The 13,322-nt window shown below is 46.0% G+C and overlaps 1 protein-coding gene across 2 annotated transcripts in view; it reads right to left on the reverse strand.

Moving 5' to 3' along the window:
* ITGA5 (integrin subunit alpha 5) overlaps window positions 1–13,322 on the reverse strand; it is a 92,670-nt gene that overhangs the window by 61,751 nt on the left and 17,597 nt on the right. For both annotated transcript variants that reach the window (XM_035101852.2, XM_035101846.2), the window contains exon 2: window positions 2,778–2,911. In XM_035101852.2, coding sequence (XP_034957743.2) covers window positions 2,778–2,911 — 134 coding nt within the window. The remainder of the gene's footprint in view (window positions 1–2,777; window positions 2,912–13,322) is intronic.

Consider the following 13,322-nt stretch of genomic DNA (forward strand, 5'->3'; position numbering starts at 1 on the left):
GCCTGGTATATAAGAATTTGGCCTGTGTTTTTGTCACCGAACCTGTGACCCTTACTCTTTTTTATAAGACACTCAGTCCATTTTGCTTATTCAGTTAACAAAGTTCTTTGCCTTCCAAGGATTTTGTGGGCTCCAAATATGGATATTAGGGCTGCATTTCAATAGAACCATAGAATCGTAGAGTTAGGAAAGGACCACAAGGGTCATCTAGTCCAACCCCCAGAAATGCAGGAATCTTTTTGCTCAACGTGGGGCTCAAACCCATGACCCCGAGATTAAAAGTCTCATTAAGAGCTATCCTGCATACTCAGGTACAGTACTTGAGCGTAAGCCTTATTTATCCCACTGAGATTTACTTTTGAGAAGACTGTGTGGGGAAACACAAAGCCTTACAAATCGGTTGCCCTAGATAAGGGCTAGTGAGCCTGTGGTCTTCCAGAAATTGCTGGACTGCAGTTCCTAACATCCTTGACAGTTGGCCGTGCTGACAGGGGCTGATGGGAGTTGGAGTCCAACAACATCTGGAGAGGGCACAGGTTCCCCAGCTCAGCTGTAGATTTTCCAGCTCATTTTTTTTACATTGCCTGGGGAGGGAGGAAGTATTCAATTTAAAAGCTCCAGAAACCAATTAGTATTCTTGTAATGACTCATTTTTTTGCTTTCAGCAATTCTGCCTGAAAACAAGAAACCTCTGTGGAAATAAAATGCTCACTTTTGGAAGGATTTAAAAAGAAAAGTGTTGTTCTCTCTTGCTTTCAGCACACACCAGTACCTAAGATTCTACCAGCCACCTGGAGAGTATTCCCCAGATTCAGGCCTAAGCGGAAGTAGGGGCTCCCTGAGCAATGGCCTGTTTGGCTCTCTGACTGGAATCTGATCTCTTGTTCTCAGCTGAGCCAAGGGAACTCTCTCTGGCCCATGTCCACTGGGGACTAGCCAAGTCAACACAGAGCCATGCGGCCAGCCAGGAAAGCCCCAGGCCAGGCCAGGCCAGGCCAAGCCGACTAAAGTCCAGGCCTTTCTGAGCCATGAAGTTACAGGGGTGGGGGCTGTTTAGACCCTTTCCTTCTCCCACAACACAGGGAGACTGTCAACATTTGCACTTTACTCTGCCTGTGGGCAGCTTTTCATCTCTTTATTCAAGATTAGTTCTGTGTTTTTGTTGTATTTTCACCCCAACCTTCCTGCAGAAGTTCACAGTACACCATTTTCCCCCCTGCCCACAACAACCCTGTGAGGTGGGATGGGTTGAGAGACAGTGACCAGCTTATCATCAGTTGTGCGGAAGGGATGCAGTTCAAAGGTAGCCTGCATGCTCTCGACGCAAAAGGTCTTAGGCTCCATCCCTTGTGCCTCCAAGTTGAGCTGGGGAACAGCCCCACCCGAAAACCTAGAGAATTGGTGTAGATCAGGGATTCCCAAACTTAGGTCTCCAGCTGTTGTTGGACTACAACTCCCATCATCTCTAGCTACCACGACCAGTGGTCAGGGATCATGGGGATTGTAGTCCAAAAAACAACTGGAGAAACCCTGATACAGAGCATACTGAAGCTAGATGGAGCACTGGTCTGACTTGGTGTAAGGCAACTTCCTTTGTTCATCCACGTTTGCCTTCACGGCTGCAGGGGAACTTAGAACTTGGGTCCAACACTTTAATCCAGGGGTTGACCCCCATGGATGCCCAGGCTGCCACAATTCCCCCTTTCTCCCTGCTGCTCCTGTTGCAGGCAATCAAACAGGCTGCAGTGTGTGCTTAGCTACAAGGTGTGTGGTGCTCACCACAGTTGCTTTAATTTGCAAATGTCTGGCTCTCCTAACCACAATATCACCCCAGCTCTCTAGGGACTGCATGACTCTTCTACCCTTTGACTTGAATAAAAATTTTCGGGGGGAGGGGGCAGGTAAGGCCTGCCCTGCATAATCGATCCCATGACACGGTTCGCACACACACCATTTGAATGGCACTGCCCATCAACCTTGGGGGGCTCCTGCCCCCTCAAGTATTTAATGGGGGGGGGCAAAGGGACCTTAGTCCCTAGGATTTGGCTCCTATGCCTGTAAGCTAGGACTGCATTCTCACTCTCATAAACTCCATGTGTCAGGAATACACAGGACCCTGACAACACACTCGCAAATAAATTCATGAAGAACCCCTGCACAGGGCCGTCTTTACCCGGGGGTGCAAGGGGTGCAGGGCACCTGGGCGCAGAATTCTGGAGGTGGGTGTGTGCCAGGTGCCCACAGCTGAAGCTGCCTAAGCTCTTAACTATCTATCTGTTATACTGATCACAGTCTAACAAACCTCTTAAGACCTTGACCATAAACAGAAGCCAGTTGCATTCCCCTGTTTACCATCCAAGCCAATGAAGCGTTCTGGGGAACTCAAAAGCTTGCATGCAATTCTGGTTGGCCTAATAGAGGCTTTATCCTACTATGGATTTTGTAATTGCTCTTAAAGGCTGACATAGTTGCCTTTATTTTTTGAAGCAAAATAAAAAAATTCCTTCAGTAGCACCTTAAAGACCAACTAAGTTTTTATTTTGGTATGAGCCTTCGTGTGCATGCACACTTCTTCAGATACACTTGAAACAGAAGAGTTTATTTTTTGAATTAAGTAGGGAAGAAAGAAGAAGTGGGAATTTGGGGGATCCGGAGCAGCCTTTTGACTGAAAATCAGAGTTAAAAGTGGAGGTGGGTGAGGATGGACAAGTACTGGTAGCCAGCCAGCTAGCCAGCCCTTACCATTGGCACCTCCAAACCCCACACATTCCGCTTACCTTTGCTGCTGTCAAATTCAATGGGTATACAGCTGCTCTCGCCAAGGGGCCAGGGACAGTAGTAGACAGCACCCCCCTCCGTAACTTCAACCTGGCTTGTGTTGGCCTTGGGTGCTCCCACGAGGACACTGGCACTGTGGAAAGGAGGGAGCAGGAAGCAAAAGATGAGTCTAAACCAGATGCACCTTGAGCCTGGCAAAGCTCCTCCTACCCTTATCCTGTTCCTGAAGGGGCTGCCCACAGATTGCCTTAGGCTCATTGAGCTTCTACCTTTGGGGTCTACTTTCCCCTCCCATAAATTGGAGCCCCACAACTTGCTTGTTTGTGCCCCTGCAAAATCCCTCCCAGCTGTCAATGTTTCCTTATACGTTTTCCCTTTTTCTCATGAACACCTCAGGTAAAGCATCATGCATACATCATAGATACATCATAAATATGTCACAAACAGGGAGGGGTTTTCAGGTTTGCCCCCAACCTCCCTTGCCCACCACCATACACCCATCAAGTGATACAATAGGAATATTTACAAGGTTCTGTTTTCTTGGTCAAGGTAATCACATTCCTAATCCATTCCTGGATGGTTTGCCATTGTCCATGGGATGGCTGCCTGTCTAAAAGACACCCATCTGCCAGGATGCCAGTGATTATCTCTTGTGCAAGAGGCTGCTGAGTACGTGGTCTTGGGCTTGAGGGTTTATGGCTGCTCACATCCCAGACACTCTCCCCCCGGTAGCCATTCGTTTCCTGAACAAAGGTGGAATGGTACAAATCCATACTGGAGCAATTTTATATGACTTTCTAAAGTTTTCCCAGTGAGCCAATACACAGATACCGTATATTCCGGCGTATAAGACGACTGGGCATATAAGGCGACCCCAACTTTTCCAGTTAAAATATAGTTTGGGATATACTCGCCGTATAAGAAATACGACCCCCGACTTTTGAGAAGATTTTCCTGAGTTAAAAAGTAGTCTTATACGCTGGAATATACAGTATAGTATACAGTATCAGTGAATTGTTGCATTTGGTAATGTGCAGCGGACATTCCCTTTGAATAGAGATAGGGGAAAAACTGTGTGATTAAGTGCTTTGTGGGGACATTTGCAGGTGTGATTGTGTTGAGTTTGGTAGTTGGGGTGTGTGTATGATGTCTGCTGGAGGGGCAAACCCTCCCCCAACCTTTCCATAAATTCTTGTAACACTCTCCTGGGAGGACAGTGTCATTTTGGCTACAAATGGAATGGCACTCATACCTGAACCTGAACACTGGGAATAGAGGGGATGACAAGTTTTTGGAGTCCCGAACAATGTGGGCTTGCAGTAAAGAAATGCTGTGAGCTGCTGGCAGTTCTGATGGGAGAAACCCACTCCTTAGTAGCCTTTCTCCTTGTGTTCTGTAATGAGGCATCTCAGTTGTCTTCCTGAGTGCTCCAAGCCCACTGGCAGGTCTGTTCGCTTTACCTGCAGGCTCTAATTATTGCTTCCGGCTTATTTAGCTTGGACTGATATCCATGCCAGGTTCCTCTCCCCCATTCTGTTCCCCAACTCCTGGCAGCCTCCCTATTCTCCCTATTCTCCTTTTCCCCTACCCCACGCCCACCCACTCTTCAGAGCTCCCTGGTGCAGGACAAAGGGCCCTTGTGTAGGCAGCCAGGTGTACAATTCAGCAGCTGCAAGCAGGCAGTGAAGCCACCCCTCCTGGGACCCAGAACGAGGCCTGGGAAAGAGCTTAAGATACCCAGCAGTGGCAGCAAGAGCCCCACAATATTGGAACATAGAGGGGGCGGGTGGCACAGAGCGAGGAGAACATCCGCAGTGCTGCAAACCTGCCAGACTCATCCGACTGCTAGGAGGGAATCAATGGGAACCCAAAACCACCTCCCCCCCTTTCAAATCTCTGCAGGGAGCCGACGGCTGATTTGTAGCCCAGACCAAAGTAACTAGGATAAAGAGGAGTCTGCCAGGATTCCCAGCCCGAATTCAAAGTCTGTTGGAGAAACTCACACCAGTGAGAACCAGCAGAATGATTTAAAAAAAAAAAACCACTCCTGCCTCGAGAAGCAAGGGTGGAATGAAAGGGGAGGAGAGACAGCAGGGGTACATCTACTCCAAACCATCCCCCCAAAAATCTGATGAGCCTTCTCCCTGGCAAGCATCAATCCAGGGAGAAGCTAAACTGCAGCCACAGGACAAACCAAACGTCCATGGAGAAACCTAACAAGAGAATCTGCCCAGCTCAAGTTCGACCGTGGCTGTGAAAGAGGGAAAACCCAAAGAAACTTGGGTGGGAAGGCATCTTCTAACATGGAGCGTGGGTTTGTCCTGTTGTTGGGGCTTGGCCAGTAAGCTCTTGAGACCTGGAGATGCTAAACTAAACGGGAACTTCTGCAGAGTTTTGATGAAAACACTAATGCACTGTGTGGGGCTTCTCTTTACTAAAGGAAAACCAACCCCACCGGAGCTAAGAAAGGTATACCAAAAACTAGGGCTATTCTCACACTGCATTCAACGAGTGTACAATCTATGTGCACAATAGTTGAATTGTACGGCTGTAGTTATTCACATGTAACATTCAACAAGTGTGCCATTTACACAAATAGGTGAGCTGTACAAATCAGGAAGTGTTCACCCTTACACACAAACACTTGTGCAGAGACAGCTTGTGCCTGCATTCAGTGTAACATGTGAACAAGCCGCCTGTGTTCTGCATCCAGGGATATGTTTTCAATCCAGTTCTTAGTGAGGGCAGTTTTTGGAGGAAATATATAAAGGACATCAAAATTCAATCTCCCAACACATCAGTGAAACAAAGCTAATAGTAAGTCAAACTAAGAAAGGTACTTTTTTCACAGATGACATAAGAAAGAACCTGGCGCTCATTACATCTGCAGGGTGTAGCCACGGGCCCTAATTATTGTGGATTTTGGAGGAGGGAAATTACAAAAGAAAAATGGAAGAAGATCATGACTGAGGAGCTTTACAGTCGTCAACTTAGTTTCTCTGGGTAATAAAACTGGTTCAGTCCCAACAACTCCAGAACTTTTTCTCTCAAGTCTGCCTTGGTCCATTTGCATATTTGTTCAACCACGCCCCACAAAATTCAATAATTTCACACCAAATTCTGTGAGTACAGACCCCAGGAGTATTAGCTATTTCATATTAATTCATCTGGGAGTATTGACCCATGATCCTGTGGATAAGTATTGCAGATCACTAGTTTACATAGTCGCCATAATTTTTTTTGGAGCAGGATGGCATTTAAAGGGGGTTGCATTTACAACGCAAGCATGCCTTTTGAAATATCTGCCCCTGCCATGGTCTGATGTTGCAGTCCCATAAGGAACAGGGAACCCAAGGATAATGGCTAGGTACACACTTGATTCTAGGAAGGCCTTTATCTAATCTCTGTTTGCAGAACCTGCTCCTTTTTATCCTCTCAGCACCAAAATAAGCAATGGGATATGTTAGTCCATCCTTTCTCTGGGAGTGGGGAATTGATCACACAAACAGGGTCAAGAGGAGTCACTGGCATTGGGAGTAAGCTACTCCTCAGCCACGGCAGAGGGCAAACATCCAGGACAGCTCCGAGGACAGGTTTAGCTACGGTACCTTCTGCCTTCATTAGGTACTATTTGAAGCTGGGAATCACAAGTGAGGAGAGGACTGTTGCACTGAACAGTCCTGACTTGTAGGCTTCTCATAGACACCTGGTTGGCCATCGTGGGAGCAAGACACTGGACCAGATGGGCATTGGGCTTGATCCAGCTGGGCTTCTCTCGAGTTCTAAGCATCTTAGCAGGTGGAAAGAGAGATGTCAAATGACACAGCATTGTTTATTCCCATCAGCTGCAAGTCATTGTATTGTCAAGTGGTAAGATATAAAAGTTGTGAACCGGTTTTAGTCTGCTACACACAAACACAAAACACTCCCTCCCAACAAATGACATAACAATACCCTTTGAGGGCTGTCGCTCTGTCACATCCTCAGGAAGCCAGAGAGTGGAGGGGCAACTGTTTGTTTCCATCAGCACTGTAATGCTCACAAGCCACCTGCTCTCCAATCTCACAGTCACCGCAGCTGCCTGTAAATATTTTGCAGTGCTGGGAATATCGGGCTGCATTGAGTGACCAGGTACTTCTTACTTTAGGGATGGGGAATCTGTGGCCCTCCAGACAGGCTGGACAGGTAATGGATGGACTACATCTGGGATAGCCAACGTGTTGTGCTCCAACTTCCTTAAGCCCCAGCTAGCGTTGGGGGAATTGTTGTCCAACAACACCTGGATGGCCACAACATGGGCTACCCCTGCTCTGTGTGTTACCTGATCTATGTGGCAATCTGCAGGGGTGGGGGAAAGGTTCCGTCCTGCAGTTTTAAGCAACTGGTATTCAGAAGCAGGACATTTTATATTGTGTTTTTTTTTAAGTAAGTAAGTAAAACCTTTATTGGCATCAAACAAACTCGCATACAAAATAATAACAGATTAAAACTGTCACTGTGGCAAACGCTGTGCCAAGAGAGGGAAGGGAATAATCCGCCATCCGCGGATTAAAAAAAAAAACAAGCCCCATTGTTTTTTTTTTAAAAAAAATATTTTTATTGAGATTTTTAATAACATGAAAACATAACAAATTAGCACAACAAAACATCAAAAGCATCAAAAAACTATAAAAAACCACAACAATACAAACAATAAACACATACATCATTTTGTGTCATCTTTTTAAATCATTGTCCCTTTTGCTTCCCCAACTCCCCTCTATCTGATTTTCATTTTAAATTCATCTGTAACAGTTTCTATTTCATTACTTTTAATTTTCATCGTCCTATATTTTTCTTTATTCATCTTAATCTCATCCTTTTCTTTGTATCTCAATTTTCCTACTTTATAATCTCTTCCTTTCTCCCTAATGCCTTAACTTCTGTGTTTCCCTAGATGTTCAGACTTTCAATTCTCAAAAATAATTCCCTAAATATAATTTGAATTTTCTCCAATCTTCCTCCATTCTCTCATCTGCTTGATCTCGGAGTCTTCCTGTCAATTCTCCCAGTTCCATAAAGTCCAGCATTTTCATTTGCCATTCCTGTAGAGAGGGCAGTTCCTCTTTTTTCCAGTATTTTGCGATTAAAATCCTCGCAGCTGTGGTGGCGTACATAAACAAGTTAACATCTTTTTTGGGGATTTCTTCCCCCACTATTCCAAGTAAAAAGGCCTCTGGTTTTTTCAAAAATGTATTTTTATATATCTTTTTCATTTCATTGTAAATCATTTCCCAGAAGCCTTTTATCTTGGGGCATGTCCACCACATATGATAGAATGAGCCTATTTTATATTGTGTGTTAACAGGGCACAAGAAGTCACCCACGGAAAAGCAGTTTGCTTACAAAGAGATCTGGCAATGCACCTGCAATACCAGGCATCACTGATGCAACATCCACATAGGTTCCCAGACTGCCTTCTTGACACAATTCAAGGTGTTGTTTGTAGATTTATAAAGCGACTGAAAGGCTCAGGTCTCACATTCCTGAGAGACTACGTACTCTCTCCCTTACAGTATATGTTATCAGAGCAATGCTGCCTTTCTGGCCACATAATCCAGGCACGAGTCGGTGGGGTGTGTATGTGTGTGCATGTACAGACACACACACTTGAGGAATAGCACAAACAAGATTGGTGTTGGCTGAATCAACACACACACAAACACTTTGACCTTTAGCACATGCATTTTGTACCACACCTGGGCCCAAAACATCTCGCATGAGCATCACACTCACTGGCTGCCCCCTTGCTATGGAATTTCCTTCCACTGTAGACATGCCAGGTCCCAGAACATTTGAGACTTTCAGCTGAAACTCTCTCTTTTCCCAGGGAGCTCTACTTACAAAGCCTTTCTATCAAGTGTGGAGAACCTTTGGCCTTCGGGGTGTTGCTGAACTACAGCTCCCCCAGCAGTCCCAGAAAGCATGACCAATAGCCAGGGGAGATGGGAGTTGTAGTTCAGAGACATCTAGAGAGGCAAGGAACTACAGTCAACAGGAAGCAAGCAAAGTGCCTTGTGGCTCGGACATAACCTAGAGGAGCAAGACCCAGAGCTAGGGTGGCTAACCATTTCTGGCCTGATGGGGTAGCCTTCTGCCCTCCAGGAAGCAGTACAGCCCCCCCCCCCCAGCATCCTAGCTTTACCACTGTCTTGGTAGATTTGACTTTTTGCAGGCACAAATCAAGTCCCTCACTCTCTTCGCCGTCAAACTTCCTGCTCAGTCAAAAGAGCTGGATTCAAGAGTAAAGAGGAAACTGTGATGTGACACGTGTTAACAACAACAACAACAACAACACAGCCTCAAGAGGAAACACATGGGGCATGAAACCTCTGAACATCGATCACGTATCTTCTGCAGAGGCTTCTGGGATATGAAAGCTGTGGCTCTCCACATAATGTCGGACTCCCAACTTTCATCAGCCCCAGCCAACATGCAAAGCAATCTTGCAGGAACCTTCAAAGACTTAACAGATTGAATTGATTGTGGCATGAGCGTTTGTGGACCAAAGCCATGTGTCATTAGATGCTTGAGGTGTTACTCTCAACTGGCAGGAACATATATGTGTGAGTATGGAAGAGAGCAAAACTGATAAATGGTGAGGCCAAAAGGCCATGAAATGCAAGACACATTGTCTGAAATCTCCAGCAGCAACACACAAAAGCCGAATTGGCAGTAACAGCAACCCTCCTAGCTGATTACTGCTGTGGTGGATTACCACTGTGCTCAACATGTAAGCATCTGAGCTTGGCATAGAAATCTCTCTCTCTCTCTCTCTCTCTCTCTCTCTCTCTCTCTCTCTCTCTCTCTCTCCTGCTGCTACACCACACAAACGTAACACGTTGTGTCCAGCATGGTCTAAGAATTCTAAGAAACCAAAGAAGTCAGGCCAGTTTTGAAATCAGTGGCATTTTCTAAAGGTTCAGTCCACTATCTTCATTCAAAATGGTGCCCAGCTATATCCAGACACGGTTGACAACCTGCTTCTTGATCTTGGGAACTGTAATGTAAAAGTTGGTTACAGTTGTAATATGCAAAAATCTGCTCTTATTCCCTTATTGGGTTCTCCATTGGTCGGAGAATATAGCACAGAGGCCAACCAGAGAATTTTGAGAAGCAAAGCCTTTATTTTTGCTGGTTGCAACAGGGTCCTTCCCCTCACGCAGGAGAGCAAGGAAGGAACCCAGAACAAAAGAGAACCTCCACTTTTATCAGTTTCCCCATCACCAAGAAACACCCCCAAAATACACCATTCCTACATCACAGCTACATAATCAATACCTCACAAAAAGGGAGGGTTCAAGGTAGAAATCTGAGCACCTTTGACACCTCTCCTAGTCCTCCTCTCACCCCTCCCAGGTGTGAATCCCTAAACACAAAGAGAAATTAACAGTTTCCTAAAAGTTGATCACTATCTTTTGTTCCGAGGAAGGAGTCTTCCATTGTGAATGAGATGGCTAGTAGTCTGGCACCATTGATGGGGAAATGTCCAGTTGGCAGAGCCTCCAGCTTACAGGATTATGGCTTCCAAGTTGATAGTCATGTGGAAATGTGTGTGTGATTCTGGTCAGAGTGTCAAAATGGTGTCAGTCAGGCCTGTCTTCCTGTGCTGCTTCAGACAGGTGCCTGTACATTCATGTACATGTTTATGAACAATTATATATATAAATAACCTTAAAATTTACAACACAGTAGCTCAAGTAGTGTCCAAACGCATTGCAAACAAACAAGTTTCTGAAATACAGAGTAGGGTGTGTGTGTGTGTGTGTGTGTGTGTGTGTGTGAGAGAGAGAGAGAGAGAGAGAGAGAGAGAGAGAGAGAGAGACTGCACCCTTGCATTGCAAGGTTTTCCCATCCCTCCCACCCCCATTTCCCCTCTATCCCTATGCAACACACAGATTGCTGTCAACAGAGGAAAAACCATGAATCTGCTCCTCATCCTGCTGACTCAGCCCTGTGGGTGAGTTTTGTTGCAACACGCTTTCAAGGCTACTGCACAGGTGAGCATGATGGCTGAAGGGCTCAAATCTAGATAAGGACTCCATATCTGGAGATCTCCTCTCAGAACTACAGGTGCCTGAGCCACAGGTGGGCTGGCTGCAGAGACAATGGGGAGCAGGGGCAATGACCCATGGGCCAGCTGCTGGAGAAAGAACCATACTGGCCTTGGTCATTAAAGGCACAGAGTCCTTTGCTCCTGCCTCTTAAAAACCAGAAGGCAAATAGACAACCTTCTAGCAACGTATGCAACACACACTGCCAGCTTTGTGCAGGTAGATAGGATTCTAGTGGCTTCCAATATACAGGATTCACTATTAAAGGAGGGTCAAGAAACATAAGTAGGCGGCCAACTGAAGGGGGAAATACATCTGATATGCAGCTCTGCCTTCCTTTCCTGCTGCGTGTTCCTGCTGGGGACCATTTGGTCAAATGCCAGGAGTCCAAACAAATCTGACCATCTGGGGCTGCACCAGCCCTCAGGCCATGGCCATTCCCTAGACCTCTGAAGGCAGCCTCTATTTTCAGGTGGGTGAATCAATAGCCAACATTAAGCAGGGCTGGTTAATCTGCAACCTGCTGGAGAGGCAGGATAATGGAGGCAGCAACCCAAGCTGGCACTGCACATCCATCTCCCTGGGAAAAGGAATGTGGAGTATGCTATGCTGGAGCTGCAAAAAGGAAGATGCCGGGACACTGCTCAGTGGGAAGGGTGCAAAGGTTTGATTCCCCGGCAAATTTTATCTTCAGCATCATCTGGTAGGGTTGGGAAAGGCTGATGTAGACAGTACTGTGCTAGATATTTCTTAGAGCTATGACAGACTCCATCACATCTTCAATTCTCCAAAGGAGCACAAGACCCATGGAATCCTGTGCACAGGTTGGCAGGGATCAGGGTGGCCAATGGTCTGCTTTTGTAGAAGACTGGCATCGTCTGTTCCTAAAGGAGAATTCCTCGGTGAGCTGGCCTGTGTATATGTACCACCTTCTCAATTCTCCATCTCTTTCACGAATCTGAGGAGATGAAGCTAATAAGGGTCAGCTTGTACTGGCACATATATTATTACCCTGTGGCCACAAAGTTGGATCTTTCACAGATGTGCATTTCTCCACCAAATTATATATATATATATATATATATATATATATATATATATATATATATATATATATCTGAAGCAGCACAGGAAGACAAGCCTGACTGACACCATTTTGACTCTCTCTGACCAGAATCACACACACATTTCCACATGACTTATCAACTTGGGAGCCATAATCCTGTAAGCCGGAGGCTCTGCCAACTGGACATTTCCCCATCAATTGTGCCAGACTACTAGCCATCTCATTCACAATGGAAGACTCCTTCCTCGGAACAAAAGATAGTGATCAACTTTTAGGAAACTGTTAATTTCTCTTTGTGTTTAGGAATTCACACCTGGGAGGGGTAAGAGGAGGACTAGGAGAGGTGTCAAAGGTGCTCAGATTTCTACCTTGAACCCTCCCTTTTTGTGAGGTATTGATTATGTAGCTGTGATGTAGGAATGATGTATTTTGGGGGTGTTTCTTGGTGATGGGAAAACTGATAAAAGTGGAGGTTCTCTTTTGTTCTGGGTTCCTTCCTTGATCTTCCTTGGTTGGCCTCTGTTATATTCTCCGACCGATGGAGAACCCAATAAGGGCTCTTGTGTACCCCATAAGGGAATAAGAGCAGATTTTTGCTTATTACAGCAGTTACAGAGGAATGGAGGAAATCTGCTGCCCCACCCCAAAGCATCTGTCACCCAAGGAAGCAACTTGTTCCCTGTAATGGTAAGGGCTGCCCAGCTTCCAACACCCATCAGCCCCAGCAAACAAGGCCAGTGGTCGTGGGTGATGGGAGCTGTAGTCTGGAGGGCCCCAACTTCTTCGCCCTTGCCATGCTGTCTTCTTCCTTGGTCAACCACTTCTGGAATACTGTGTCCAGTTGTGGGTGCCACAATTTAAGCAGGATATTGACAAGCTGGACCGTGTGCAGAGGAGGGCGACCAAGATGATCAAGGGTCTGGAAACAGAGCCTTATGAGGAATGGTTGATTGAGTTGGAAAAGGGGAGATTGAGAGGAGATATGACAGCCATCTTCAAATATCACAAGGGCTGTTACATGGAAGATGGAGCAAGCTTGTTTTCTCCTTCCCTGGAGGGTAGAAATTGCACCAATGGCTTCAAGTTGCAAGAAAGGAGCGTCTGACTAAACATAGGAAAGAACTGTCTGACAGTAAGAACTTTTCAAAAGGGGAAAAGACTTCATTGGAAGGTGGTGGACTCCCCGTTGTTGGAGGTTTTTAAGTTGAGGTTGGATGGCCATATGTCATGGTTGCTTTAGCTGAGATTCCTGCATCACAGGGAGTTGGCCCTCAGGATCCCTTCCAAACTGACAATCCTATGAATCATAATGTAAGCTCCTTAAGGGGAAGAGATCTGCCTTTTTGCTTGAGTTTGTCTGTCAAGCGCTGGTGGTGCTGTGTAAA

Source organism: Zootoca vivipara, chromosome 2 (assembly GCF_963506605.1).
Source record: "Zootoca vivipara chromosome 2, rZooViv1.1, whole genome shotgun sequence".
Taxonomy (NCBI): domain Eukaryota; kingdom Metazoa; phylum Chordata; class Lepidosauria; order Squamata; family Lacertidae; genus Zootoca; species Zootoca vivipara.